Below are 25731 nucleotides of genomic sequence, written 5' to 3' on the forward strand. Positions count from 1 at the left end.
AGTTGGTTATTGATAAAGAAAACTGTCAGACAGACAGTTCTCAACACTTTACAACCAAAGTGGTCAACAAAAAGTCAAACAGCTTAGATTTAGAGAAGGGGTCCCTGTTCTAGACCAGGGGCCACTAGATGCAGGAACCATTATGGTGGTAGAGCAAGCTTCTGGGGCCCCTGGGGGTTTTGCCAGGTTGGTATTCCAGCCTTGTTTATCTGAATCTGGGTTTTTAAGAAATACAGAGCTCATTTTTTTCTGTTCATCTCCTTTCACCTTTTTTTCCAACGTGACGAACCTTCACCTGTTATTCAGCCTGAACTTTCATCAACTCGTTGGCACCTAAAGCGACACGCCCCCATCAACGCAGCCCTCCGCCAAGTTGTAACGGACATGACACCACTGGCGTGATCAAAAGAGTCACTGATTCATTTTCTGTTGATTGATTTAATATGAGATTGACGTTCTGTAAAAACGAGCCCACAGGTCGTCTCTCAGCAGGTCACTATGACCCAGAGTCAGGTTCTGTTGCTAGGCAACATCTAGTGGTCGTAGTGATGATGACAGGAGCAAAGGGAAAAGTGCGGTGACGTAGTTTATAGAGCGACAGAGTCCACGTCAGGAGGAGGTTGGGGTGGATGGATGAATATGACCCAGGAGAGCGGTGTTCGATTCCCATGTGACAGGAGCAGTTTATGTTGTTTCTATCATCCATGACTGTTCGTTGTTATTATTGTAACCATGACAACAAAGATTGTCTAATGTTGAGGAAGAACTTATTTTAACCCAAATCACCATCTTTACCTAAACCCAACCAAGTCATGGCTGTTTTTTATTATAGGTAGGTACGTCGTACAGGTTGCGTGTTTTTCATTGTAACCATGACAGCCAAGGTCCAGTACGCCTGCCGCTGTGGGGGCGTGGTTTCAGGAGACACTGCTGTGGGTCGTATCAGAGGGTTGAACAAAATCACCTGTGTGGTTGTTCAGGTTGGAGACCGGCTGTTTCACTCCGCTTATTGTTTCAGGTGTAAAATGTAATAATACAAAGATTTGATGCTTGAAGGAAACTGTGTCTTGCTGAAAATACTCACTCGTGCTTCCACTTTGGACACTGACTTTCATCTACTCTAACTGGCATATGACAGCTGTTGGCAAAAGTAGTAAAGAAAAGAGTTGAAAGAGTAAATGCATTAGTTAGTTTTGTATCATCTTGTTCTCTCTGAAAATCAAGACAGATGCTCAGTTTACCATCAAGAGCGAGGCTGTGCCCTACAGAGACGCTGCAGATGTCAGTGTGATATCAGTCACTTATGCTGAGCACGTGGTGTTTGTGCCACAAAGTGACTCATTCACTGCTTATAGAGGGGTGTCCCTAACCAAACCACATGTATTAGATCAGGTTACCTGCTTCTGAATCTGAGACCTTTAAAGTGACTTTGACCAGTAATTTAGCCTGTATTTGTTTTTTTAAAGCTGATGAGACACTTTGAAATTTGTCGTCACGTTTCTCTGCCTCGTATCAAACATCTAAACATTTAAAAACTTAGTGCAGCTCTCTGATAACACACGTGTGTTCAGAAATCAGCTATTAGCCTTTATTCAAGAGCTCATGTTCACCTTGAAAAGCCCCCTGTGTCTACAAGCGTATAATCTACAAATGCTGATGTTTGCCACCACAAACACTCAGCTGTACAAAAGTTTAGATGCCTGAGACTCGACTGCATTCATGCTCCTCTCCACAGTAATAAAGGCAGATCTCAACACACAGTATAGTGCTGTAACCTCCGTCAGAGGGTCTCACACAGAGGAGGACTTATGTGAGCGGCCGAACGGTGGATCCAATACCTGCCGGCAGTCAGAAATCTAGTGTTTACTGTATATTACTGAGGTTTTCAGTGACTGTCATGTGGTTACACAGCCCTAAAGAGTTTGTACCAACAAGGCTTCATCAGTAGGGTTATCTGTATAAATCTGAATGATTAATAAATCAGTTTATCTGTTTCCAGTATCTTTCACAATCACTTTCAGAGTTCATTGACCTCACACAGTAAATGAAGTTGAAAAAGGTCGACAAGCCTTTAATTAACCGAACAAAATACAAATCCTCCATTATACACAGTAGAGCCGAACCAATTAGAGTGACATGTTTAGGTCACTTTTTAAAGGTCCCATATTGTATAAAGTGAGATGTCCTTGTCTTTTTTCATTATATAGTAGGTCATGGTTCTATATTAATACTGTGAAAGTATCAAAGCCTCAGTCCACAGAGAAATGCACACAGCCTGTATTCAGAAACTGAGCCTTGAAACCAGCCCTCAGGACCTGGAACTTTGTGATGTCACAATAAAGCAGACACTGCTCTAAGCCGCGCTCCAAGCCCCGCCTACCTGGACCCACCATCCAACCTTACAGGATTTGGCTTTTCTGAGTGTTTTCCTTAAATCTCCTTTATTTTTATTGGATCACTCAGAAATCAGTCAGCCAATCAGAGGAGAGATTTGAGAGTCTGTTATGAATATCAACTCAAATAAAACACAGGAAAAGTGACCTTTAAGCAAAAATATCAAACGTTTACTGCTTTCCTTTGTCTTTTCAAAGTAAAACTGAATATCTTTTGGGTCTTGGACATTTGGTTGGTCCAGAGTTTAGTTTTTGTTTTGCAAATGTGCCCAAACCTTTGCTTTCTTTGAAGATAAACTACAAGATAATGTGCGCGCTGTGCATCGTTGTGTTATGTCCACCTGATGGATCTCAGTCCAGTGTTCCTTCTGTTAGCTCAGTGTTTGGTCTCCTCCAGCTCTTTAGCTGCTCTCTGAGTCTGTCTGCAGGTAGAGGACAGTGGGTTTATCAGAACCTGTTTGCCTATGACACCAGTGACACTCATCCAAAACAATAATGGTTGATAATTCTCTGTGGGTTCATCTGTAAGACTGACACCTCTCACGTTACACGTAGTCATTTGATCCATTGTTAATTTAGCAGCCTTGATGCCTCGGTGGCCTTTTATAGCTTTAAAACATTCATTAGCTACGTTCAGTTAGAAATAGTCTGGTTTTGCCAGCTCAGCTTTTCTTGTTTTGAAATCGATGTAGAGTCCAGTTCCAGGTAGATCTAAAAAAGATTAAACACCAGGCTTCCTGAAAGTCCCCTGTGCACTAGGAGGCAGCGATGGAGGGAATCACATGGGGACCATTCACAGCTGTCCATCCACCTCCTGTCTGTCAGCCCCAGGCAGGAGAGCCCTGCTCCCCCTGTCCATGACCCCTCCTCCCCCACACCGTCCCTGGCTGTCGGACACAGAGACATGCAGAGTGTCCTGCCAAGGAATACCACTGCCACATATCACCCATTAGTTGTTTGTCCCTGCCTCATAAATGTCCAGCACATAGGCTAACAGTGGTGCTGACTGAGTACTTTTACTCAAGTTCTGTACTTGTACTTTCTTGTATTTCCATTAAAGGACTTTTAATTCATTACATTTCAGAGGGAAATGTTGTGTTTTTTACATTCAAAACAAAGAACTCAATGTAAAGAATTAAACTGTGCAGCAGTTTGTACAAGTTAAGCTTCGACGATGAGTCAGTTAATCAATAAACTGATTAGTCATTTATCACAAAACTAATCTGCGACTCTCTGGATAATCGTTTACGTTACCTGGTTTGTTAGCTTGTAACTGGCAGTGGCTGACACAGTGTTAGTGGTTGTGCTAATGCTAACTTTGGCTCTCTGTACTGACAAGGTTTTAGGTTTATTTAGCCCCGCCCCCTGTCCTTATAAGTTGACAGGATTGGTTCCTCAGGTTCTTTGACGTATGAATCCCTATTTGAATCTGTTTTTATGAGACTGTCATTGGTTCAAGGTGGAAACACTTGTATTATATAAAAACATCATATGGACGTTAACAAGCTGAAACATTTGATCTTCTCTGTGTAACATTAATCTAAAGATATATTATAGTGATATAAGTTTACCACTCCCAGGGACCACTTCTCTGTTGAGTACTTTTACTTTTTTACTTTAACTAAATATTCAGGATAATATATATATTGAACATGGGACTTTTACTTGCAGTGTTTTTACAGTGTTGTATTAGTACCTCTACTTAAGTGAATGATCTGAGTCCATCTTCCACCACAGACACACACATTCACACAGTCAAACTCTGTGTCTGAGCTTCAGCGTGTTGGAAAATAATTGGCATGTCGTAGAGACAGAGAGGGAGCAGCTGAGGACTGCGTGAGATGGCTGATTTCCATCTCTTCCTCTGCTCAACAGTCGCTTTCTCTGTCTGTGAACCAGAAACCAGTCGTATTGTTGTTTGGGGTAAAAAGTTCATTCCTTTATTTTTGGAGTCCTTCTGTTTTACACTGAGTCTATTAATAGCAGGGAGGATCGTGCGTGTGGGTGTGTGAGGGAGGGGGGTGAGTTGGGTGGAGATTTGCTGTCATCGTGGAAAAGATCAAACTCCACATGAAATCACATCGACAGTTACAGCACACACAGACACACACACACAGACTGGCATGCTGATTTTGAAAGTTTACCACAATCTTCCCTCAACGTCTCACGTCTCCGTTTGGCCTGAAATTCCCCTTTACTACAACATGCTGAGTGTGCTTGTCTGCGAGCGCTCTAAATTTAAACCGTGTTGATCCGTGTGCTGTTTTCCTGAAGCGAGGAAGGCTCACACAGGCAGCGTGACTCAGGCTCCAGATATTCATGTAACGCTCTCCGGCTGGCGTGTCGCTGCTCGCTGCATCACATCGCTCCGTTTAATCAGAGTGGTTTGTTGTGGCAAAACACATCAATTATCTCTCAATGTCAGAAGCCGTTAGTTCATATTCAGACATTCCTGCTGTCAGAGACCAGGATCGGAAAGTAATGGAGCAGAGGTGAGGATCCGCAGGGCAGACTGTCATGGCCGCAACTATTGATTGATCATCTGCTTAGTTTGGAACATGACAGAAAATACAGACAAAATGCACATCACAAATTTCCAGTTTTCAATTGAAATTAATATAAAATGGAGAAAAGCAGTAACTTTTCAGGTTTGAGGAGCTGGAAACAGAACGATTGACCTCTTTGTTTCATGGGTTATTTGGAAAACTATGATTTTATTTGTCTGTCAATTGACAAAGCAATTAGTTGACTCATTGATTCAACAGTCCAGTTTGTTATTGACTTCTTAAAGTGGAACATGGTGATGGGTTTTTAATAGTTTTTGGAAACAGTGGAGCTCTGTGACTCAGAGGGAGAAGCTACACTCTGACCAGTCTATCAGGTACATCTAGTTAAAACTGACGTAGTCTAACAGTCCTGTAGTTAATCCTCCCCTCAACTAGTTCACTTTAGTTTTCACCTAAAACAGAGACTTTCCCAAACGCTTCTGCACCAGTTTCAAATGAAAGCAGTGTGTGGATGTAGCCTTGAACTAAACAACAAAAACAGTTTCAATAAAAGCTGCTGAGTGACACATCTTCTTCACATTCTCCCGTTAAACAAAATGGAAAAATAAGGTAGAATAAGCAAAAAAAAATCCTAATTAAAATCCATAAGATCCATTGGAAGATATATTTGTGGTTTTAGGAACCAGAAACCATGTCAGTGTAGTTTTACATCTCTAAACACTCAAAGAAATCCTGAAAGGTTGGATGGTGGGTCCAGGTGGGCAGGGCTTGGGTTGGTTACAGCTTTGTTGTGACATCACAAAGTTCCAGAAGTCCTGACGGCTGGTTTTAAGGCTCAGTTTCTGAATACAGGCTGTGTGCATTTCTCTGTGGACTGAGGCTTTGATACTTTCACAGTATTAATATAGAACCTAGACCTGCTTTAGAATCACAAACACATGGACATCTGCCATTAGCCTGGATGAGACCTTTAAGTTTGATGGTTCCAGCCTCTCAGCTGTGACGATCTGCTGTTATTCTTTGAATATTTTTGGGCTTTGAACTGTTGGTTGGACAAAATGAAACATTTGTAAATGTCACTTTGGACTGTGATCAATCAAGAAAACAACCTGAAGATCAGTTTTGTTGCCACCCTGTTGTAGTGAAAATACTTAAAATGATGTTGATGGTGAGTAAGAGATGAGGGGGATGAAGCAAAAGAGCAAGAAAGAAATGTAGCGACATAAAGGGAGAATCGCTGTCACGTCCTCCCTGCTTTTCTGAGAGCACACCTTCGTCATCGTCCTCACATATCCCACCATCTCGCTCTGTTTCATCCAGCGTGCCTGAGGGCTGGCACCTCCTGGAAGCGAGCGCGCTCATTCTCTCCTCGCCCTCCTGTGATGACGGCGGAAAGCTGCCAAGAAAACCTGTCGTGTGTGTTTGTGTTTGTGTGCGTCTGTCTCAGCGTGTGTGAACATCCAGTTAACTTGGTGACCCAAGCTCTTAAGCTCCACTTCAGGAGCAAGACATGGGTCACATGGCACACACACACACACACACACACACAGACAGTCCTGGACAGCTCTGTCTTCACACACATATTTTCCCACTTCTAGCCGAGTGAAGGAAAATAAGTTCCTCTTCATCGTTGTCATTGATATCATCGCTCATCTTCTCTGTCCAGTACAACACAAACTCGGCTGCTTTCGTGTTTGTTTCAAGCCTTTAATGCTTTGTTGACACTGTCACTGCTAAATGTGATAGTTTCCTCATGGACACGTGTGTTATTATCTGTAGAGGAAACATGTCAGAGCCACACTCTGTACGATCACATGCAGCCCAGAGAGGAATAATCCACCTTCTCCTGCAAACAGGCTGAGGTTCGGCGTGCACGAGAAGCCTCAAGGTGCTGCTGGTATCAGCAGCAGCATGTTAGCATTGTCATTGGTCCCCGATGTGAAAGCAGGCATGTTTTATTCAAACTGGCTCAACTATTGAATTCTCTTTTTATGCCTCGGCCGAGGACACTCAGGCCCAGAGGTTTACTGTTGTCAGGTTGTCTGTCTCCGTCTCATATCTCTGTAGCACCTCGAGGGAACTTCTTCTAATTTGGCACAAACGTTCACTTGGACTCAAGGATGAACTGATTAGATTTTGTTGGTCAAAGGTCAACCTTCAAGGTCATGGTGACCCCACAAAACGTGAATGTGATATCTCAGGAGCTCCTGAAGGGAATCCCTTCACATTTGGCTTCACACAGCAATTGTGACAAAACTTCACACAAAGGGTTAATGTTTCCTGTGATTCTGGATAAACGGGGACGTAACCTGAAACTAGTCTGAGTGGCGGATGCAGACAACCACGTGGTGGAAACTGTAGTTTTCTATAAAACATTATGATGTCAGCAGCTAAAGTCACTTCTTCACTTCTTTCTGTCTCGATGGTAAAAACATATTTTATTTAAAAAGACATTAATGTCTTTGCTTCTTACTCAGAAACTATATTTTATTATATTTTAATTGTCTTTTTTTTTAATCTCTTGTTTTTGTCTTTGTTTTTAATATTCCCTCTTCTTGGATTTATCTTTATGATTTTTTTTTCATCTTTTACGAAGCACATTGTGTTGAATCTTTTGTGTGAAATGTGCTCTGTACAAATAAAGTTTTATTATTCACATGAATCTTCACATTCCTGATGCTTCTCACATCACTGCTCCACGTGGAGAGGACGTTTTCTGGCGCAGTGAAGACGAAGATCCTGTCTTCAGATGTGGTTTTTCAGAACCTCCAGATGTTTTTATATCGCCAGTGACACACATGAACTCATCACTCGTTATTATTTGCATTCTGACAAGCCGGACTGTTTCACTTCCTCCTGAGCGAACAGTAACCCCTGAGGAAGCTGGGGTTGTAGGTGTGTCAGGGGGATACAGCAGCAGTGAATGGACGGGTATGCAAACAGACAATATGTTGCCTGTCTGTGCGTGCACAGCGGTTGAACTCTGTAACGTTTTTTTTCTGTTTTTTGGTAATTAGATGCTGTGTTCATACACGTTTGTGTCTGGGGTTTTGTTTTGCAGTCTTTTGTCGTTTTTGTTGTTGTGTGACAGTCTTTAAACCGGTTTATCCTCTTCCTGTCATCCATGTGTGGGCATGTGTACTGGACTGGGGATGATACATTTTCTAATTTCTTAAAACCTCATGAAAACCTAATGTGTTCTGTTGCTGTTTTTATTTTGCAGGAAGCCAGCCAGCAGTTTGGGATTGAAAAGTGAAAAACTGTGAGGACCTGGAAGTCAAACAAAGGAGCCAAAGGAGAAGAAGACGTTTGTGAAAAAGAGGAAAAGCAACAGAGAAAATAACGAAGATGGGCAGAAAAAAGATTCAGATAGCACGGATTATGGACGAGCGAAACAGACATGTAAGCAAACAGACGCCTTTCAGACCTGAGCCTGTGAGTGTGGCAGCAGTTTAACACGTTGGTTTTGAGTGTGAATATTTGTTGTCAACATCATGACAGCAGTCAACAAAAACATCCACCAGAGAAAACTCTCCTCTCCTTTTGTATCATTAAACTTTTCAACTCGTTGCTGTTTTCCAGCAGCCACACCGTTTCCTCTCACACTCCAGGGGCTGAAGATTGCATCACGAGCACTTGGCTCCTTCTGTAAATGTGCTATCACGATAAACCTGTAAAGAACGTCTCTGTAAAAGCCAAACGCCAAAAACCCCAGAGAGATGAAAGCAATGTCACATCCTCCATGACTGAAAAGGGCCATAAACACACACACACACACACACACACACTCAAACACAACACCAGCCACATGCAGACACACTGTAGTTCCTCAAACTGGTGATATCATGTCATATGATCGTCACAAGCCGTCTGACGGGGGCTGTGTGTGTGTCTGTGTTCGACATGTACCGAGACCTGCCAGCTCAGTGCAGAGAGCTCATCACCTGAGGAAAAGGAGCAGAGTGTCAATGGGACTTTTGCATACAGCATACACACACACACACACACACACACACACTGAAAGAGTCCTGTCTGGGGGAGCGGTTCCTCGCTTCCTGTTATGACAGGAAATGCAGGCACATATGCTTCCTGACCCCCGTCGCAGGGCAGCACTGACCTCGTCACTTTCCTTAAACCAGTGCTTCTGTGTGTGTGTGTGTGTGTGTGTGTGTGTGTGTGTGTGTGTGTGTAAACTAGAAAGAGGAGGAGTGTGACGATCTCTTCAAAGGAACAGACAGTACCAGTGTGTTTATTAAATTTAAGCAACTTTAGCACAGTTTATTCTCCAGTTTATGAGAGTTTTGATTTTATTTTCATATCTCTGATTATGATCGCTGACATCGTGGCCCAGTTCTTTGTATGTGGATAACTGAATTCAGATCATAAAATCTGTAAAAGTGCAGCTAGTTTTTCATTCACAGATGCTATCTTAGATTTCTAAGACTGTTGATATGACTTTTGAAATTTCCCAAGGGATTAATTGAGTATTGATCTGTCTATTTATGATTTTGATTTTAGAAAAAATCATGCAGGTTATTGAGAAGTTACTGTAATCGATTGGTATAATTAGCACAGTATCATGACCTAGACATACGTACATACCTATTTATAAAATATAAAACAAAATAAACGTTTGTGGACTAAAGAAGAGCTGAGACACTGAGTTAAAAAGCCAGAATGTGGTTTTTAATATGACTTTAAATGCAGATTAACAGTCTGCACTGCATCATATCATATTGTATCTAAATGAATGGAAACAAATGGATATTGGGAATTTCCCAATATATTAGGGATAAATAAAGTATTTGTTACCTGGAATGGTAGACAAAATATTATTTTTTTTATTTTTATTTCTTTTTGTGCTAACTATATGCTAACATGCTGATGTTTAGCAGGTATAATGTTTCCATGGTCACCATCTTTTAGGTGTTAGCGTGCTAACATTTGCTAATTAGCACTAAACACAGAGTCCAGCAGGGGCTGATGGGAATGTCAGTAGTTTTGCAGGTATTTGCTCATAAATCCATCCAACAGTTGAGTTAGCATGAGCGCTAAGACTGCACTTTACTGTCCTCTCTTCTCCAGGTGACTTTCACCAAGCGCAAGTTTGGTCTGATGAAGAAGGCGTACGAGCTGAGCGTGTTGTGCGACTGTGAGATCGCCCTCATCATCTTCAACAGCACCAACAAGTTGTTTCAGTACGCCAGCACCGACATGGACAAAGTCCTGCTCAAATACACCGAGTACAACGAGCCCCACGAGAGCAGGACCAACTCTGACATCGTGGATGTAAGTGACACACACACACACGTCCTGGCACCAAATCTGTCAGTCAGCTGATCAACAGAAAAGTCATTGATTAGATGTTTAAGTCATTTTTAAAAAGCTCAAAACTGTTCAAGCTTCTCAAACATGAACATTCACTGTTTGTGTTTCCAGTTGCAGCCGTAGCAGCTTTATTTGTGACCATGTTTGTGTGTGTGTGTGTGTGTGTGACAGCATTGTACAGCGTGTACTAGATTGAACCTTGCCCTGTCTTGACTTATGTAATAGTGTTAGGTGAACACAATAGTGAGTGTATGTGCAAACACACAAACACACACACTAACTCCGAACACACACTGTGGACGCTCACTAAGCGCGCAGTGTCACCGAGGTCAAACTTAAGCTGTCAGATGTCAAAGAGCAGGCAGGAGACGCTGAGCGGGAAAGTTCTTATTCCTCCTGTCCAGTTGAAGCTTCTGTCAGGAATAATGTGAATGTAAATAAAACTTGTTATTGATACAGAGTCTGGAGATATTTCCAATCATTTGATAAGAGCAGTGAGGGCGGGGCTGGACTTTTAACCCTTCCCTCCAGGCCACCTGCTGCTGTTATGACTAAAACAGAGGCTCGTCTTTATTCATTAGAGTTGCAGTTCAGACTTCTTAGAACGGATTCAGTAGCATCTGTGTCGACTGACTCATTATTATGAGGCACAGAATTAATATGATTCACTCTCTTATGAAGAAGTTTGCTCCGATCCAGTGACAGGGACAAAAGACTTGTTGTGTTTCTGTTCTATAAAGACCAAAGTTGTTCATTTTGCCGTTGTGGAGCGATTACTGATTGGATTTGTCTGTTTTTTGTCTCCACACATGTTATATACATTTAAACCCCGCCAAAATAAAAGAAAAAAACATCCTAAGTTTGTTGGCACAAGCAGGGGCAGGAGGGGTGTGTCAGCTGCTGGCCCATGTGTGCTCATTGTGTTCACATGTACATCCTGTATGTGTGTGTGCACCTGAGTGTTTCCCTCCACGCGGCCCACCACATGGCCTCCTGGCCAGCCCATCAGACCCGGGCTTACCCGCTCGGTAATCCTCTGTAATCTACCACAATCCTGTTTAGCTCGTTACTCTAATCTGTGCTGGCTGCCTCTTCACCTCTGGGGCGTATCCAAACAGTCTGAACCCGGCCGGGTGTTTACTGCTGCTCTGTACCTGCACACACTTCACCCTCTGTGGAACATTTCCTCCCCCGCTGCCCTCCAGCTTCCTTCTCCTGTGTGTTTGGAGGATTCTCATCCTCCTGCTGTTCTCGCTGGCTCGGAGTCATCCAGAGGGAAACTGAGGAGGGACCGGGTCCATTACCTTCCCCTCTCCTTCCCATCTCGTGCCCTAACGTTGTTTCTGCTCTGAACTATAAATCTCTACAGAGGTTTCAAAATAAAACAGGAAGGATACAGAGACTGGACAGTGGCTGATGGTTTCCACTGTAGTTTTATGATATAATTGGGCACTTCGGTGTATGTCACGGGTTTTTGGCTCTTGCCTTCGTCGGTTTGGTTTGGAGATAAGTTTAGAAAAATTAGGTTTGAGCATGAAAGTTCATTAATGACCTTGGAAAATGTAGAAGAAAAAAAAAACTAATTTTCCATTTCTCTTTCCATCACATGTTGCAGTCCTCCTCATCTTCGCATGATAACAGGTCATTATCTGATATGATGACCTGTCATCATGAGACCACAGTTACACCCTGACGACTGAGGGAAGGACTGAAAGCTCGGGAAATTATTTTCTTTTTGTCAAACAACAGCTGTAGTGTTTTATTTATTGTACTTTATTTTGTAAAGTAACATGGCTGAAGTACACAACCCTGAAGAAGACAAGATGAAATAAACCGTAGTATCTTAGCCTGCACCTCGCTCTGGAGTGTGTGTGTGTGTGTGTGTGTGTGTGTGTGTGTGTGTGTGTGTGTGTGTATCTAAAGGAGTCGGACTTGTTCATACGCAGGGTTTGTGTTAGCTGATAACATTTGATCCTTGGCCAACACACTGTGTTTAATCCTGCTGCTGCGACTGGAGGATGAGAGGGACAAGTCTTCGGAGCCGTGTGTAACCTCTCATGTTGAGGCAACAATACACAGCCCAACGTGGGGCCGAGGCGTCTGCGCCAAGGTCACGCTCGCCGAGCCAGAACGAGCTCAGCGTGTTGGAGCTGGTGGTGGATTTTTAAAGGAATAGTTCAACATTTAGAGGAAAAACAGCTCCTGAGGATGTAAGCGTCACCATGGTTCCCTGCACAAACAGCCAATGAGATTTCTCCGTTGTCTTATGGATTATTACAGAAAAGAAGCAACAGTTTATGATCCTGACAGGTTTTGTGCAGCAGGATGTGAAAGCTTTATGAAATCAGGGTTTAGATATTTACTGATTTAATGTCAGAGAATAAAAGGTGAAAAAGCTTGTGACCTTATTTAAATCTAAATGTTTCAGTCTCTTCGCCTCACTCTTGAAAAAGTACGCAAATAACAAAAATGTTCAACTTTTCCTTCAATTTTAATTAAAGATGTAATTAATGAGTTTTCCGTTGATGGACTTCTGGATGGATCGGCTGGTTTTTATTGACGTGTGGAGGAGTGTGGGGCTGTAGCGTGAGGTCTGTGTGATAGCAGCTCCACATCGCCGTGAAAAGACTCTGCACCAATCAAAGATCTGCCAGACAGGAATTCAGCAGAAGAGAGGCTCCTTTGTTTTGGTCATCTTTTTTTTCCTCATGTGGCGGGTTGGCATGTGCCTATTTATGTGTGTTTTTGTGTGTGTGTGTGTGTGTGTACAGGGTGCAGGGCAGATAACTATCAGCTTATTGTATTGTGTTCATTTAGCCTGGGAACCTTGCTGCTATTTATAAATCTGAGGAGTTCTGCATTCCTCACTTTTACACCGGCAACATTATTATGCTTTGGCCTGCTCTGCTCTGCGGTGTGTGTGTGTGTGTGTGTGTGTGTGTGTGTGTGTGTGTGTGTGTGTGTGTGTGTGTTTGTTTTTAACTGTGGCTTCATGCTGTTCCAGATTAGAAACAGATGAAGTTTTCAATAAGGTCGAGCGCACGCACACACACACACACACACACACACACACACACACACACACACACCACATATGCTCTCAGAGTTAGTCCAGTTCCTTTGTGTTGGCTGTGATCCCTCCCTGCTAAATGGCTGGAAACTGGTAGTGGTCTAAAAATAGCCCAGGACACAGCTAAGAATAGCCGTGACGGGCTGTGAGTGTGTGTGACTGTGGTTTGCCTGTGAATGACTGAGTGTGTGTGTGTAACTGTGTGAGCCACGGGAGGAAAATAAAGGGTAGGAAGAGAAGCAGCTGAAGGCTGAGGAACCGAGTCTGAGTTCCCTCCTTCCTCTTTCCCTTCGGTCGGGTTGAGTCTGTGTCTGTGGAGCCGGAGCCGTGAAACTCTCTTGTTCATCATCATCTAATCTCATTGTGTTTTTAGTCGTATAGTTTTTATAATTAGTTATTTCTTCTTTAATGTTTGAAAATGTCTCATATAGAAAACTTTGAGTGAAGTTTTCAGATCCTTCACTTAAGTACAAGAACAAATACCGTGTGTAAAAATACCTCATTACAAGTAAAAGTCCTGCATTTAAAATCCTGCTTAAGTAAAAGTACAGAAGTATTATCAGCTTCATGTATCAGAGTAAAAGTACTTCCTGTAGTTACAGTATCACAGTAAAAGTACTTCATTGTGCAGTAAACTGATCTGTGATCAGATCATTGATCGTTTCACTGCTGTAGCGGCTCCAGGTTCAGCAGCTGTAACTCGGGGCTTTCTGAGGCTTGTGATTGATGAGAGAAAAAGAAGAAGAAACAAAGAACTGAAACCTACGTTTGGATTCACTCTTCACACTTTTCTCTGAAACATTTCGGAGAATTTTCCCTCAGTTCAGAGGAGAAATCAGCTCAACGCTGCCTCCTCTGTGAGCATCACAAACCGAACCAGGCTGGAAACTTCTGCTTTCATCTTTACTCATGTTTTAATGTACTTAATCATAAAAGTAAAAAGTGACTGAAGCTGTCTGATAAATTTCCCTCTGTTTTAATTGGCAGCACAAAGAATGAATTTTTGTTTCTTTCTAAAAAAAAATCATGAAACATTTTTCATGTACCTTTTATATAATTGCTTTTTTTAAACTCCATTACAAGGAGCAGGTATTGGAGGGACTTACACTTCCTCCATTATCTTTATAATCAGAACTAAATGACTTTGGCCTTTCTTGGAAAAATAATATCGTCATTAACTGGTAAAAACCAGCTAATATTTAGGAAATCATGAGGAAGGAAATTATCTGGAAAACACAGGAGACTGCAAAGTGTTCTTCTTCTCCTTCTTCTCTCTTCTTCTTCTGTGTTTGCAGATCACGTAGGTTTAGGCCTGTAAATACACGCTGCTCTAATTCTGGACAAAAGTTCCATCTGCTGCCGGAGCGGTAGTAGTGGGATGGTGTAAAAGCTGCATGTCATGTTCCCTGGCACACGCTGCAAACACACACACACACACACACACACACACACACACACACACACACACACACACACACACTGGTGCACACATGCACTCAGAGCATCATCTGATGTGGAAGTGGTGGAGGAGGAGGAGAAGACCACCCACAGAAAAAAGAGCAGTGGCAGCAACTGAGACTGAAAAAAAAAGAGAAAAGAAAATCGATGGAAAAGAAAAGAAGAGAGGGTGGAGGTGTGGATGGATGTGGGAGGAGGACGAGGATGGGGGGGGCTGGCATGATATTATGGCATCCTCCCTCCCTCCCTCCTCAGCTGTCTCCAGGAAGCTGTTCAAACCACCTGCCACCACAGACACACACACACTGTTACATGTATTTTTACTGTGTGAAGAATAAAGTAATACAAGTAAGAGTCAGACCTTCAAAGTAAAAGTCTAATTAAATAAACAATCTGAACTTCTTCCTCCACAGCTCCTGGCTTCATCAGGTCGAGCTCTTTTTTTTATTGAAAGAGGAAGGAGTGGGCGTGCAGTAGTAATATGGTGTACAGTGTGTGTGTGTGTGTGTGTGTGTGTGTGTGTGTGTGTGTGTGTGTGTGTGTGTTGTGTTTGAAAGTAGGCTGCTGCGGTTGGGGTTGTGTTTTAATAGACGAGCCAGATTGACAGATTGTGAGGGAGGGATGGGAGTGACGAGAAACGCTGCGGAGCACAGGAGGAAAAAATAGCCTTCTACGGCCATCCCGCCGGCAGGCACACCAGCATTGGTGGTAGCTGCCTCACCCTTCTCCTCCCACCCTGCTCTCACCCCAACACCCCCCACCCCCACCCCCACCCTCTCTCTCTAAAGCCAAACAGGTGGACATGACTGGGATGAGTGGGATAGCTGCACTGAGCCCTGTGTGTGTGTGTGTGTGTGTGTGTGTGTGTGTGTGTGTGTGTGTGTGTGTGTGTGTGTGTGTGTGTGCGCGCTCCAGTGACAGACTGGACTAATGGGCTGTGAAGTGCTGAAGCAGGCCACTGAGAGCCAAACCACATACTGTACTACACGCACCATCATCATCACCTGATACCTGCATGAGAGGAAGGAAGATTTTCACAACGCTGACATGAAGCTTACTGATGTTTGAGTCACACACATGTCTGACACACACACGCACACACACACTTAACATGATGTCACAAAAATGACACGAAGGACAAAAAGTCGGAGGAGTTTTCAAAAGTTCGGTTTTTCTGATCAAACTCGGTGAAGCTGGTGAGTCAGGTGTGACGCTCTCAGCTCTGAGAGTCAGTGGGTGATGAAGATGTACAGTACAGTTGTACAAACTGTTGGAATATCTGCTCATACGTCGACCTCTTGTGGTAGAAACATACACTGCTTCCTTCTTCAGGTTAAAGGAGAAGTTCTCATTTTACAGAGATTCTTATGAACATCAAACAGCTTTGTTAAGTGAGGACCTTCATTTTAGTGTGAGTCCCTGCTGTGTTGTGTTTTCATGAGTCACAGTGCACTGATGGTGACACAAACACACACAAACACACACATGTTTGTTCACGTGTGGCTCACATGACAGATAATACTGTGCAAAGGTTTGAGGCATTTAAAGTAAAGTGAGGATACTTTTAATAAAATAATGTCCTGAATAATTTAAATTCATCAGTGAAGTTCATGCAAAGTGATTGATTAAGAGAATAAACCTAAATCAGATTTTTTAATTTCCCTTATTTTATTCGTGCTCCACTTTTATTCTATTTCCTTTATTTTATGTTATCAGTTAAACCTCTTAAGAAAAACAGGCACATGTCTCATTTACCACATTTTACATGACGTCCTTGAACTTGTCAGTTGACAGAAGTTGATCTAATTCCTGCAGATTACAGGATGTCACTTACAAAGTGCATAATTTTTTAAAAATGCAGTTTTCTGCAGATCTGTGATGATGGAGAAAAATTTAAACATCTGAAACTTTTAAAACATGAAATATTTCATGTTTTAAAGAGATGTTTAACACGTCCCTGAGTCCTGAGCTCTCACAAACGTGTCCAGTGCTTTTACTGCCTCACAAAACATTTACAAACCTGACGAACCCTGTGTTGTTGTCGTGCATGTTCAGCAGCCTGTAGTCTTCCTCTCCCCTGCCTGTGTCAGCACATTGTGCTGTATCCTGGAGCGTCACTGCCCCCTGCTGATCAGTGGAAAAGTGTGAAAACATTAACTGAACTGAAGCATTAAAAAAAAGTCACCACTTCCATTCTTCTAATGGTGATTCTTATTATCACAGATACAGGAGAAGGGTCTGTGGGCCCCCAGCAATGGGGAGGGGACAGGAGGGTTGAGTGGTGACACGTCTTGTTTCTTCTTCTTCTGTCCAGACGCTGCGTAAAAAGGGCTTAAACGGCTGCGACAGCCCCGACATCGAGGCCGACGACTCCGCCGGCCAGAGCCCAGAGTCCGAGGACAAGTACCGCAAGATCAACGAGGACATCGACCTGATGATCAACAGACAGAGACTCTGTGTAAGTTCATCTCTGGTGTTGATGGGTTTAGGTCTCAGTGGCGTCACATGGTTCTTCTTCATGTTAACCAGCAATGTTCACTGCCCAGCAGGGTCTCCCCCCCTCCAACTACGACATGGGAGTGTCCATCCCAGGCAGCAACACCGGTGGCCTGCTGTACCCCCACCCTGGCATCGGGGGCGGTCTGGGTAACCACAACCTGCTGCCCATCTCCCACACACACCCCTCCCTGCAGAGAAACAGCATGTCCCCTCAGCGCCCCTCCAGCACTGGGAACGCAGGTGTGTGTGTGTTTGTGTGTGTGTGTGTGTGTTAACACATAACTCAAGCGTTACAGTCCCGCCCTCTGACCTCTGACCTCTGGACTCCTGTTCTCTCTGTGTAGGACTGATGGGCTCAGAGCTGCCGAGCACTGTGGTCTCCAGTGTGGGTGAGTTCCTCCGCTCATTATCAGACTGAGGCCTCTTCAAATGTTGTTATTTATTATGAGGAGAAGAGAAAAAACAAGTTCAACTTTATTATTACCAGGAATTATTATTATTATTATTATCAACAAACAAACAGCAACAGTCTATATTCATACACGAGGACATAATATTTCCACAGGTTTCTGTAAAACTCAGTGGATCAGTGGCTGCAGGAGCCAAACAGCAGCTTCAATAAACCACTGCAACATTAGAATAAAGGCTCAAACATTCCTGAGATTTGTGTTTCAAACTGTGATGAGCATTTTATACAGTAATCAATTAATTAATCAACTGATAATAGATAATCATTAGTTCTAGCTCTAATATGAACAGGATCCCTCATGTTTTAAACGTTTCTCAGAGTTCACAAAACATGTGATCAGAAATTGATCGACGACGATCATTAAAATCATTTTTCAAACAAAAATAAAACAAAGTGTCTCTTCTCCACCTTCTTACATGTTGGGATTTACTGTTTTCATAACCTGAGGACTTCTGGATTATTCTTTTTTTATTTTATTATTCTGGATTGGACTTTATTATTATTATCATTATTAGAATTTCAGAGCATTTTTCACTGTAAAAAAAATAATTCTGTCATTAAAATATGAATGAAAATATTAATGACAGAGAGAGATGATAAATTGGATCAAATATGACGATAAAAGTAAAGCATCACAAAATACATAAGAACAAAAGGATAACGACTGATAAAGTAACAGCAATAAATATATCACAACAAATAATATCAGGAAATAATTTCATAAAACTAAAATCCTAGAACAAACACCACGGCTGCAGAGAGACTGGATTCAGAAGATGCTCCTCTCCCTCACACCTCCAGGAGCTACGGTCATGTATTAGTGGATTATAATGAGAGCTGTGTTGAACCTGAACCTCCACTTGTTCCTCACCAGGGAACGGCAGCTACAGCAGCCACTGCCCCTCCCCCGGGCTGCTGTCTCCAGGAGGAGTCTCCAAAAACCTGCAGGACAAGAGTCCTCCGACGATGAGCATGAGCCGCAAGCCTGACCTCCGAACCCTGATGCCCCCCACCAACAAGTGCAACAACATGCCAGCTGTTGTGAGTGTTTCTTTCATTTTATTTCACCTTGATTGTGTCCATTTCCCTTGTTATGCTGCATGAAATAATGTGAGTTTGTGCTTTAACGCTGCCCTGCAGTGTGAGGACTTTGACCTCATGTTGGTGAGTAGAACAACAGGACAGCAGCTGTTGGCCTGGTGCTGCACGACCTTCAGTGTGTGTCCGGCTCTGTAGATCCTGTAGTTCAGCACTGTGACTTTTCTGAATTAAACATGTGACTGTATGAGTTCGATAATGTGGGACAAGATGATTTTTTTAACTCCATGTTGAGAGATTTTAAAAGTAGCTTCTGAAAGCTCAGCTTCTCAGGAACAGATGAATGCAGCTCACTTTACGCTCCATGTTATTCATGGTGACAACAAACAGCTGAAACTGTGCACGAATGTAAACCAAGCAGAGTGACACTGCAGACCTGTCTTCTTGAGCTGGTGTCGTTGTTTTCACTGACACATGATCAGTGTGTAGTGTTATAGTTGTTCCTGCTCATTGTTTCTGCAGAACCAGAGAATAAATCACTCTCAGACGGCTCAGACGCTGTCGACTCCTGCCGCCTCCATCGCTGCTCCGACTCTCCCTGGACAGGGGATGGGCGGGTATCCATCGACGCTCAACTCCTCTTACAGCACAGGTGAGTCCTTCAAAACCACACCGCCACAGACAGGAAGCAGCTACAGACAGGAAGTAGCTACAGACAGGAGGAAACTACAGACAGGAAGTAGCTACAGACAGGAAGCAGCTACAGACAGGAGGGAACTGCAGACAGGAAGTAGCTACAGACAGGAAGTAACTACAGACAGGAGGAAACTGCAGACAGGAAGTAGCTACAGACAGGAAGTAGCTACAGACAGGGGGCAGCTACAGACAGGAAGGAGCTACAGACAGGAAGCAGCTACAGACAGGAAGCTTCCTCGTACAGGATCTGGTTAATGAGGCTCTGCTGTGCGTGTTCTCCTCAGAGTTCTCCCTGGGAACCGACCTGTCCTCTCTAACTGGCTTCGGAGGCTCTGGTCTGGGATCAGTGTCGAGCTGGCAGCATCAGCAGATACAGAACCTGCAGCATCCAGCACTGGGACACATGGGGTGAGCACCTGTCGCTTTCATTTGGTCTGAAAATAACAATGAGACGAGAGACAACAAAGCCTGTGGAACAGGATTCAACGCAGCAGAAAGAAAATATCTGAACCAGTTTTCATATCGAAGTGAATCAGACAAACTTTCCCTCGGACTGATTCTCATTTCTACGCATTTTCATTTCCTCTCTACAGCTGAGCCAGAACTGAAACAGTTTTCACATCAGTCCCTGTTCTTCATTTTATCTTAGTTCTCTCTCATTAAAAAAAACAAAAACTTCTGAATACTTTCAATTAATTATTAGTTTTCAACCTGTCACATGATTTGATCACCTGGTGGAGCAGGTGACGTGGAGGTGTGGTCCTGGCTGCTGCTCGTCCCCTCTCTCTCTCTCTCTCTCTCTCTCTCTCTCTCTCTCTCTCTCTCTCTCTCTCTCTCTCCCTCTCCCTGACTTTCCTGCCTCTGACTGTGGCTGTCTGAATAAAGGCAGAGAAATGCCCCAAAACACAACTAAATATTGAATATATATTAAATATCAAATACTAAATATTAATATTTAAACTGTAGTTAGTTCATTTTAATGTTACTGGAGTCCTATTTTACATATTGTGGCTAAAATTTGTCTTTAGTTCTTGTTTGAGTAAAGTTTACAGGAATAAATCAACCAGATGTGAGATCAGTGAAGTGTGAGTGTGAATTTTGCAGGTTAATAAATGTGCAGGACAAATACACGCTCAGTGTTCCTCCAGGTTAACGCGCGTCCTCCTCCTCCTCTTCCTCCTCCTCTTCCTCTTCTTACAGGAACTTGTGTCAGAACTCGAACCTGAACCTCACCTCCGCTCACCAGAACCTGCACATCAAGTCTGAGCCGGCCTCTCCTCCCAGAGACCGGAGCATCTGCATGGTCGGCACGGGACTCGGAGGGGGTGTGACCACAGCTGGATACTCCACCTCTGGCCGGGGTCCCAACGAAGCGGGCCGCTCCCCCGGCGACAGCGCGTCCAGCTGCGGGAGCTCGTACGAGGGCAGCGAGGAGCGCGAGGATTACCACGGCAACGACAGCTTCCTCCTCCGACCTCTGTCCAGTCAGGAGGAGCGCCACAGCCCGTCAGTCAAACGCATGAGGCTATCGGAGGGCTGGGCCACATGATGGGGGCCGGGCCACAAGCAGAGGGGAAGGGATGTTAGTAAAGTTACCTTATAGTGTTATTATTATTATTATCATCATATTCTTCTTGTACTGAGTGGGTGTGCTATATGTGTAATGGTAACATGTACGTGAGGGGGGGGGCAGAGTGAGATGGTGTCAGTGATACAGCGATGCTCTGCTGTATTTACTACATGTACTGTAGCTAGACTAGTACACTAGAGGACAAGTCCTGGACCAGTCCTGGACTGGTCCTGGTCTGAAAACCGGTCCTGGTCTGAAAACTGATTCAGGTTTTGATAATCAGTCACTTTCTCAAACATCCCCGACCTCCAAAACCTCGGAAAACAAGAGATCAATACCTGATCAATACCTAATCTGACGTCTGTAAACATGAAGCTACAGCTGGAGGCCCGTTAGCTTAGTTTAGCATAAAGACTGGACACAGGATGGGAACATTTAGCCTCTAACAAACACAGATAAACATCATATCTGCTCATTGAATCTGACAAAAACTGAAATATAAAATATAAAACTTTACAAGAGGTTTTGAGTTGAACTTTTCCTTTAAGAAAATTAGCGTCTTATTCTAATGATCTAAACTGTTAAAGCCATGTTTCATTCAGAAATGATTAATACATGAGGTTTATCATGTATCTGGTAAACAGACACACATTTGATGGGACCTCCAGATGTTCAGGAATAATTTACCAAATGATGAGTAATATTGATTATTATTTGAAGAATGACACTTAAATTTAGCTTAAAGTTATTTTCAGCTTCTTGATACTTGTCACTGAGATGTTTTTGACTCATCAGTGAGTGAATCTGTTCTCTGGACCGTTTCTGGCCAGTTTCACAGACGGTCTGGTCCAGGTCCAGGTCCAGGTCCAGGTCCAGGTCCAGGTCCAGGTCCAGGTCCTGGTCCAGGACTCGTCTCACATGAACATGTACTGACTGAGAGGTCGTTGATGTACATGTGACGTTTGTTTTGTGTGTGTTCTGGGGGGATTTAACTTAAATGCACATTCACGTATGTGCACATGTATGCAAACTAACATAAAGGTAAAAGTGAAGAAGTCTGGTACTCTGAACGGTGGGTTTAGTAACATGTGGATCATTGGAGCCAATGAGAGCAGGCGTGTCGAGGTGAACCGCTCAGTTTCGACACGCCGTGTTGCAGGTTCAACATATTTTGCGCACATAGAAACACAAAGCACATTTTAAAATATTAAAGTATGGAAGGTAAAGTATGGCAAATAAAAGAGGTAGGAAGAGAGAGCATGAGTAAGTACAGTGAGAGAGAGAGAGAGATGGAGAGGCGTAGAGGTGTAAGAGAAATGGTGGCTGAGGAAGTTTTCATGTGAGTGATTAGAAACTTATTTGCAACAGGTTGCATAGAAAAGAAGCTTTGGATAAATTTCAACTGATGTGAAGACACTTATCTGAGTTAGTGAATCATTTTCGGAGCCGTCTTAGCAAAAATCAGGATTTTTGGTGAATGCAATCCAGATACACAAATGTGTGGAAGCAAAGATATTAATGATTAACTGTGGAAATTAACCACTACTGAATACTTCTATTTTTTATTTTAAACACATGTATATGTACATCAAACATACAGCTATTATAGATTATGTGTAGCAAGCATAGAAACTAACATACACATACACAATTATAATTATATCTATATATTCATGAACTAAAGATCAACAAAAGCCTGTGAGGAAGCTAAAAGTTTAAAGAGCTTTCTTTAAAATGAGATTAGACGAGACATTAATTAATAATAATGAGGGATGGACAATTATGAAACAAAGAAAAAGTAATGAGGATTAAAAAAAGGAAGTTGCCAGTGAATTAATGTTTAAGATGTTTTTTTATTAAACAAAGTCCTAGTATCAAATAACAGTTTATCTTTATGAAAATTTAAATATTTTCTGAATTAGTGGCACTGAAAAACTTTAAAAAGCATCAATATGAAAGTTAGTAATCGACTCATGGTTTCAGCTTTAGTTTGGATTAATGTCAGAGGCTAAAATTCCAGATTAAATGTTAAGGTTCTGTCACGACACAAAAAGGTGAAGCTGGAGTTTTATAAATTTACAAAAAATCTCAGAGAGGGAAAATCCAACTACATTAACTCACACAAACGGCTTTTACATTCGAATATCTCAATATAATGGTATTTAAACTTCAATTCTAAGTATTCTATAGTGGTTATACTTCACAATTCAGTATCCATTTGTTTTCAAATATTTTATATTTATGGCCTTTCTTTGCTTCCATACAACATGACCTGCAGTAATTTCCTAAGGAACAAAGGCAGCATCTGTGGGTTCATGTGTCAAACAACAGACAGAACTCAGGTCTGACCTGACGAGACTCCAGAGGTGAGTTATGCACAGAGAGTTAGCATGAAGCTAACAGCTTCGGCAGGATTCAGCAGTCAGACTGAGGATTGCTTCTAAAAGCCATATCCGACGGCACAGTGATGCTTTGCTGCACAAAGTTTATAGTGTTATGTTTTTAAAAAGGTTTCTTTCCTTATTATATCAAATTGATATTTTTGGATGTCTGCATCTCTATTTAATAAAAAGCAGAGGCTGGAAGCACAGGTGCAAACTATTTTCTAACAAACATTCAGGGAGATTTTAAGTCATTTATCCCAAATGAAAACTGAAAATCTGCTGTTCAGCTGGTGTCAGACCCGACATCATCTCACAGTGACAATCTCTCAGAGCACAAAGGACAATCTGCTGCGCTCCACTCCGGCCACATTACATCACATATATTTACAGCGGTGGAAGAAATGCTCAGATCATTTACTGAAGTAAAAACCTCAGTATAACCACGGAGCTGGTTTTAACTGAGATATGAGTTTCTTTCTCTGGGCCTCAAACACTTATTCAAATGATCACAGCTACATATGAAATGTCCCAACGAGACCAGACTTTTTTTGAGAAGGGAAGTTGTGAATCACTATTATATCCTGTATTTTATGCACAAATCATATGTTTTTATTTTATTCTGAGAAAAAAAAACTTTAAAAAAAGGAGTATATTTCCCAAAACATAGAATAAAATAGAAATATTTAAGTAAAGTACCTTCAAACTGTATTTAAGTTCAGGACTGAGCCTCTCTCCACTGCTGCATATTTGTGCTGTAGCTCTACCACAGCGTTGTGGACATTTTGAATCATTTGTGCCTTGAACCTCGACCGGGTCCGACACCAGCCGCAGCCAGACGGGGAACACAGTCGTTGGTCTGCTGACTGATTTCCACACTTTGGTGTTGTTATTTTTACAGGGGCACAGGTGGCTAAGGGTTGTTCACATTTGAATATTTTGGTTGAAGAACTGTATATTTGGAGCTCAAACCCTCAGCCACAGGTCTGCACTGCACATGCCCGTTTACTGTCAACCCAGCAACTAAATTCACTAATTCAAATCCCTGTAGCTGCTCTAGTCTGAAAGGCACTGCTGTTTAGTTACAAACTACTAAATGATGTCTGTTAAAAAGGGCAGAGCCCAGATATGTTTTCTCCTGCACTCCTTTTCTTTTATGATGACTGTAGTCTCCGGGTTGGTCGGCCTCCGGCTCAGATTTACCGCACCACACCCAGCTCAGTGCTAACAGGGCCGACTGAGGGACAGGAGGGCCAGGAGCTCGTCCTCAGGCTCCAGGTGGGTCAACGGGTGGAGGTGGAAAGATCACACAAAGAAACGTGGAGTGTAAACTAACCAAAGTGTGATGTACCCTGTATATTTGTGTTTTTGGTTTGATTATTTAATCGGTAACTGCCTGGACTTTGCCAAATCTGTCACCCACTCGTTTTTAAAAAGCCCTGATGAAATGATTTCATGTTCTTTTTATTTGGCGACATCAGTGAATGTCCTCTGCACTGTAAACGTTCACTCTGGGCTGTATCTTCCCCTCTTTACATGCACGAGTGCTTCAGTACCTACGAGTCAAATATAAGAAGAGATTGTTAGCGGCATAAGCTGGCCTTTGTCGCCACTTGGAGACAATGATTCTCAGAAGAAAAATTAAGTGCACCTCTGTTGTCGATCATGTACAGCAATTCCCTCACTCAGAAATGTGGTAGTATTTGTATTTTGCAGAAGAAAAAAAAAACTTTAAATATACAGGCTCTGTTACAAAAGTCTCTGTGTGGTCTGTCATTGTTTCTTCAGTTTCCTCTTGTTTTTAAAAGTTAGTTTTCTGCATAAAAATGGATTTTTACTGTCCAAACAAACCATCACATTAAATTACACTCTTCAGTGTTAGTTAGTTTACTGTGATGAAATAAATGCTTCTGAAAGTTCAAACTCTTTTTTCCATAAATGTGCTGAACAGCCAGAGGGCGCCACAGACTGAACTCATCACCGCTTTGCTTTTCTCTGCAGGGCTGCAACTGATCAGTTTCCTTCGTCTACAGTTCAAAACCTTAGACTCAAGTTACTGGAACTCAACTTTCAGAAGAGATGTCAGTTCAGTTTCTGTCCATCGACCAATAGTTTCAGCTCTAAATAGTTTCAGTATTAAAATGATTTGTCATCATTAAAAACTTATCAATATCTGACTTGTTGATACAATTAAATTTTGTTAATTGTTACTTTATTCTCACATTGACGGATTTATCAGCTGATAAAAATTGTAGTTAGCTAATAACCACTAGCATTAGTTTCATCAGTTTTCTTCTTTAGATGTTGATGCGACAAACTTCA

The 25731-nt window shown here is 42.5% G+C and overlaps 1 protein-coding gene across 6 annotated transcripts in view; it reads left to right on the forward strand.

Moving 5' to 3' along the window:
- LOC139611140 (myocyte-specific enhancer factor 2C-like) overlaps positions 1-25166 on the forward strand; it is a 29911-nt gene extending 4745 nt beyond the window's left edge. For 3 of the 6 annotated variants that reach the window (XM_071465514.1, XM_071465511.1, XM_071465512.1), the window contains 9 exons: positions 8124-8302; positions 9986-10189; positions 17071-17214; positions 17303-17495; positions 17600-17644; positions 18599-18765; positions 19285-19414; positions 19743-19866; positions 20659-25166. In XM_071465514.1, coding sequence (XP_071321615.1) covers positions 8249-8302; positions 9986-10189; positions 17071-17214; positions 17303-17495; positions 17600-17644; positions 18599-18765; positions 19285-19414; positions 19743-19866; positions 20659-21007 — 1410 coding nt within the window. In that variant the 5' untranslated portion in view covers positions 8124-8248 and the 3' untranslated portion in view covers positions 21008-25166. The remainder of the gene's footprint in view (positions 1-8123; positions 8303-9985; positions 10190-17070; positions 17215-17302; positions 17496-17599; positions 17645-18598; positions 18766-19284; positions 19415-19742; positions 19867-20658) is intronic. The other 3 variants (XR_011686269.1, XR_011686268.1, XM_071465513.1) reach the window with 3 other exon arrangements.
- Positions 25167-25731: the final 565 nt, after the last annotated feature.

Source organism: Trachinotus anak, unplaced genomic scaffold (genome assembly GCF_046630095.1).
Source record: "Trachinotus anak isolate AG129_WGS33_773 ecotype Australia unplaced genomic scaffold, CSIRO_AGI_Tana_v1 ptg000028l, whole genome shotgun sequence".
NCBI classification, from domain to species: domain Eukaryota; kingdom Metazoa; phylum Chordata; class Actinopteri; order Carangiformes; family Carangidae; genus Trachinotus; species Trachinotus anak.